This window comes from Palaemon carinicauda, chromosome 31, assembly GCF_036898095.1.
Source record: "Palaemon carinicauda isolate YSFRI2023 chromosome 31, ASM3689809v2, whole genome shotgun sequence".
NCBI classification, from domain to species: Eukaryota; Metazoa; Arthropoda; class Malacostraca; order Decapoda; family Palaemonidae; genus Palaemon; species Palaemon carinicauda.
Window position 1 is genome coordinate 80874476 of NC_090755.1, and position 3613 is coordinate 80878088.

The 3613-nt window shown below is 45.8% G+C and overlaps 1 protein-coding gene across 1 annotated transcript; it reads right to left on the minus strand.

Moving 5' to 3' along the window:
- Positions 1-589: 589 nt before the first annotated feature.
- Positions 590-3087, minus strand: LOC137625035 (uncharacterized). The gene is made up of 2 exons (XM_068355966.1): positions 1670-3087; positions 590-1538 (listed from the first exon to the last, which is right to left on the minus strand). The coding sequence occupies exons 1-2, from the start codon at positions 2396-2398 to the stop codon at positions 726-728; spliced, it is 1542 nt and encodes a 513-aa protein (XP_068212067.1). The 5' UTR covers positions 2399-3087; the 3' UTR covers positions 590-725.
- Between the last annotated feature and the right edge of the window lie 526 nt (positions 3088-3613).

The window sequence follows — 3613 nt, forward strand, 5'->3', positions numbered from 1 at the left end:
GTGCATCTTGATTGGTAATAGATGAAAATAAGTGTGTGCATGAAATAAGACATCATTTCATTTTTACATGAAAAACAGCAAACTTAAAAAAATTTGCCTATAGCGACAATACGTCAACAAAGGCAGGATCGTTACCTCGATCGTGTCGAAATCCCCGAGCTAACAATATAAGCATTTTATGCGGAGCTAAATAGCTAGATTATTAAAGCAAAACAAACTGGGAACGTCGCTCTAGCAAACTAAATGACCCATAAGAGCGAGCGATAGCATCCTGGATGCCTCCGGTAGGCAACAGCTCTTGTTTACGTTAATATCACTTTTGATTTCATTCAAAATGACAAGAGCTTACATTTATACATAGTAAAGATAATACTCAACTTTCCATTATTTTTTCACATTAAGACAGCAAATATAAAAACATATTAGCTTTATTTTTCTTTCATTTTCATTAATTTTTTCGTTTCCTTTTTGCTTCTCTTCATTATAAAGATAAAAATAGTTTGAAATAAGATATCATTTTTTTTCCACATTAAGACAGCAAATATAAATTTTTTGGGGGGTTTATTTTTCTTCACTTTTATTATTTTTTACTTTACTGTTTCTTTCTTTGTATTTTAAGGAAATAGATGAAAAGTCTTTGTAAATATATAAATAGTTTATTTACATTAAAACAACATATATATACAAGTATCACACTTCAATTATGTACAAATATTTTACACTATTTAAATTTCCTTGTCCTTGACTGGTGGGGTATCAAGCTCCTTGGACGAGTAGAGGGGTGAGGGTGTCATGGCTTCATCAAGGCTGCTGTCGATGGTCCCCGGGGTCAGGACAGGGAAGGTCAATGGACTTTTGAATGCCGCCGACAGCGACGTTAATGAAGGTGCTGGTGAAGGAGCCTGGACAAGGGTGGGTGACGACACTGGCACTGATGGCGAGGTCACCTGGACAGGGGTGGATGACAGTGGAGTTGGCATCCCTGGGTGCCACTCCGTGGTACGGGGCAAGGAAGAAGGGCTTGACTGCGGCACCCAGTTATGACTGGCTGGACGATGCTGTTGCTGCTGCTCTGGCTGTGCATGCGAGGGTCCTGGTTGAGGGGACTGCCAAGGTTGCTGCTGGTGAGGGGGTTGCCAAGGTGACTGCTGGTGAGGGGGTTGCCAAGGTGACTGCTGGTGAGGGGGCTGCCAAGTTGACTGCTGGTGAGGGGGCTGCCAAGTTGACTGCTGGTGAGGGGGCTGCCAAGGTGACTGTTGCTGAGGGGGTTGCTGATGCACAGGGGGATGCACAGGGGGCTGTAAAGGTTGCTGTTGCTGTGGGCCTGCCCAGGTCTCTGAGGATTGTTGCTGTGCCTGCTGCAAGACCTGAGTCTCGTCCCTGTAACGTTGTGTGAGATTGAGGCACTCTATTTGGAATTCGTGCCATCGGTGTACTGGGATGGCACGCATGTAGCCTTCCAGCAGGCACGAAAAATCGTGCACAATCTTGTGCTGGCCCATATACGTTGGGGTTGACGAATCAGCTTTCGACACAAGCTGAAACATAAAAAATATTATAAAAATATATTATATATTATATATATGTATATATGTAACAAACATTGAAACAATTTAGTACAGCATTTTAATGCCACAGATAGCATATGTCAAAAAGAATTAATACTCACATTCCTCAATATATTGCTGAAATCCTTCTCCGACACATAGGTGTCGCTGTGAGAGGTGTCAAGTGTTCGGCAGGACCCCTTCCCCTTGTCCTTCCTGGTGGTGGTAGATGCCTGGCTGCGAGTCCCCGTCGACCTCACGTCATCGTCGACTTCGCTGGCTGTCGTGGCACCTCCTTCGGAGCCACGAAACTCCTCACTGGCGACTGTCTCTCCCCGGACGATGTGCTGTATGAGGAACGACCAAGTGTCCATGATGAAGTCATCACGGCCACTCCTTTGGGCTTGGCCAGCTCCACTCTTCTTCTCCTTCTTCATAATTTTGCCAACCCTCGTCCTCAAGTTTTCGTAGCGTTTTTTGCACTGGGCAGCAGTGGCAGGAGGTTCCAGCTGGCTTCCTATATATGCCCACCTGCTGTCCTTCAACACCTTGTTTATCCACTCCTTGTGTTTCTTGTCAAAGAGCATGGGGTTCTCCTTGACAAGGTCGGCCAACGTAGTCTCCGTCTCTTCCGTCCACTGGTAGTCAGGGATGTCCTTCTTAGACACCCGAACCCGCTTCTTCTTTAAATCGTCATCACAGGATACCTGGCTCTGGCTTGTATCCTGCTGTGTCTCCGGGATGACCATATCGAGACTTGAAAATGATGAATGAGGAGATTCTCGATCTGCAGTCTCCTCCATCACGTCCATTTTCCTCCCCCTTCCCTTTGGCTGCTTCAGTTTAGGCATGTTGTCTCCTCGCTGGCGAACTCTGGAATGGCTAGGAGTGTCCTCGGACCTCAATTTATATACCCCCTAATCCCCTTAATCACACGAGAGCTCCACCCCCTGATAATCCCACGAGAGCTCCACTGGCGGAGTAGGAGGGCACTAGCATGAGTAGGCGGGCACTAGCGTGAACCGGCGGGCACTAGCGTGAACCGGCGGGAACTGGCGTGAACTGGAGTGAACGATGCAGGAACTGGCGTGAACTGGAGTGAACGATGCGGGAACTGGAGTGAACGATGCGCGAACTAGCGTGAACAGTGCGAGACAATGCGGGAGTACAATGCGTGATAATGTCAGTGGGAAGGCTGCGATGCGGGAACTGGCGTGAACTGGAGTGAACAGTGCGGGAACTGGAGTGAACGATGCGTGAACTGGCGTGCACGATGCTTGGAAGGGGAAGCATGGCACGCATTGGTACGCTCTGGCACGCCAGTTCCCGCACTGTTCACTCCAGTTCACTCCAGTTCACTCCAGTTGGCGCATCGTTCACGACTATTTCACGGCCATTTATAGCGTGCCAATGCGTGCCACAAACTTTAAACATTTCAAAGTTTTGGGCCTGCATGGCACGCATTGGTACGCTCTGGCACGCGAGTTCTCGCACTGTTCACGACATTTTCACGGCTCGTTCACGCGAATTCGCGCATCAATGCGTGCCAGTGCGTGCCACGAATGCGTGCAAGTGTCAGGGGGGCTTATGACATAAAATGTAAAATTGTCAGAGTTTTGCCAAATTCAAGAAGAACAAAGCAGGGAAGAGCGAGATTGAATCATTATTTTTATTATTTATGAAAATAATTTAACGCGAAGCGAACAATGAAACATTTGAAAAAAAAATACAATAGGAAAATATCATGAATATATAAAGAAGGAAGAAAGGTAATTTATTCATTTATTCTCTCTAGTATTGTTTTCATTAAAAAAAAAAAAAACTTTTAATACTGTAGTTCGTTGACTGCATAATCTGAAGGGGTTTTGTTGGGAAGAGATAACTCCCATCATTACCGAATCATTTGATTTTAAGCTATTTGCACAAGGGATGAGGTTGCCAGGCTATCTATGGGTACCCTGACACTTGCACGACTTTTTGCCACGAATTTGTCGTGGCAGGTCGTGACATTTTGTGGTACGAACTGGAAGATAAAAAAAAAAAAAATTACCTCAGAATCATAGATG

Bases quoted from the DNA above. Each gene is read 5' to 3' on its own strand.
- LOC137625035 (XM_068355966.1), bottom strand. From the start codon at position 2,398: ATGCCTAAACTGAAGCAGCCAAAGGGAAGGGGGAGGAAAATGGACGTG. The intron at 1,539-1,669 runs GTGAGTATTAAT...TTTATGTTTCAG, and splicing joins TCAGCAATATATTGAGGAAT to CTTGTGTCGAAAGCTGATTC.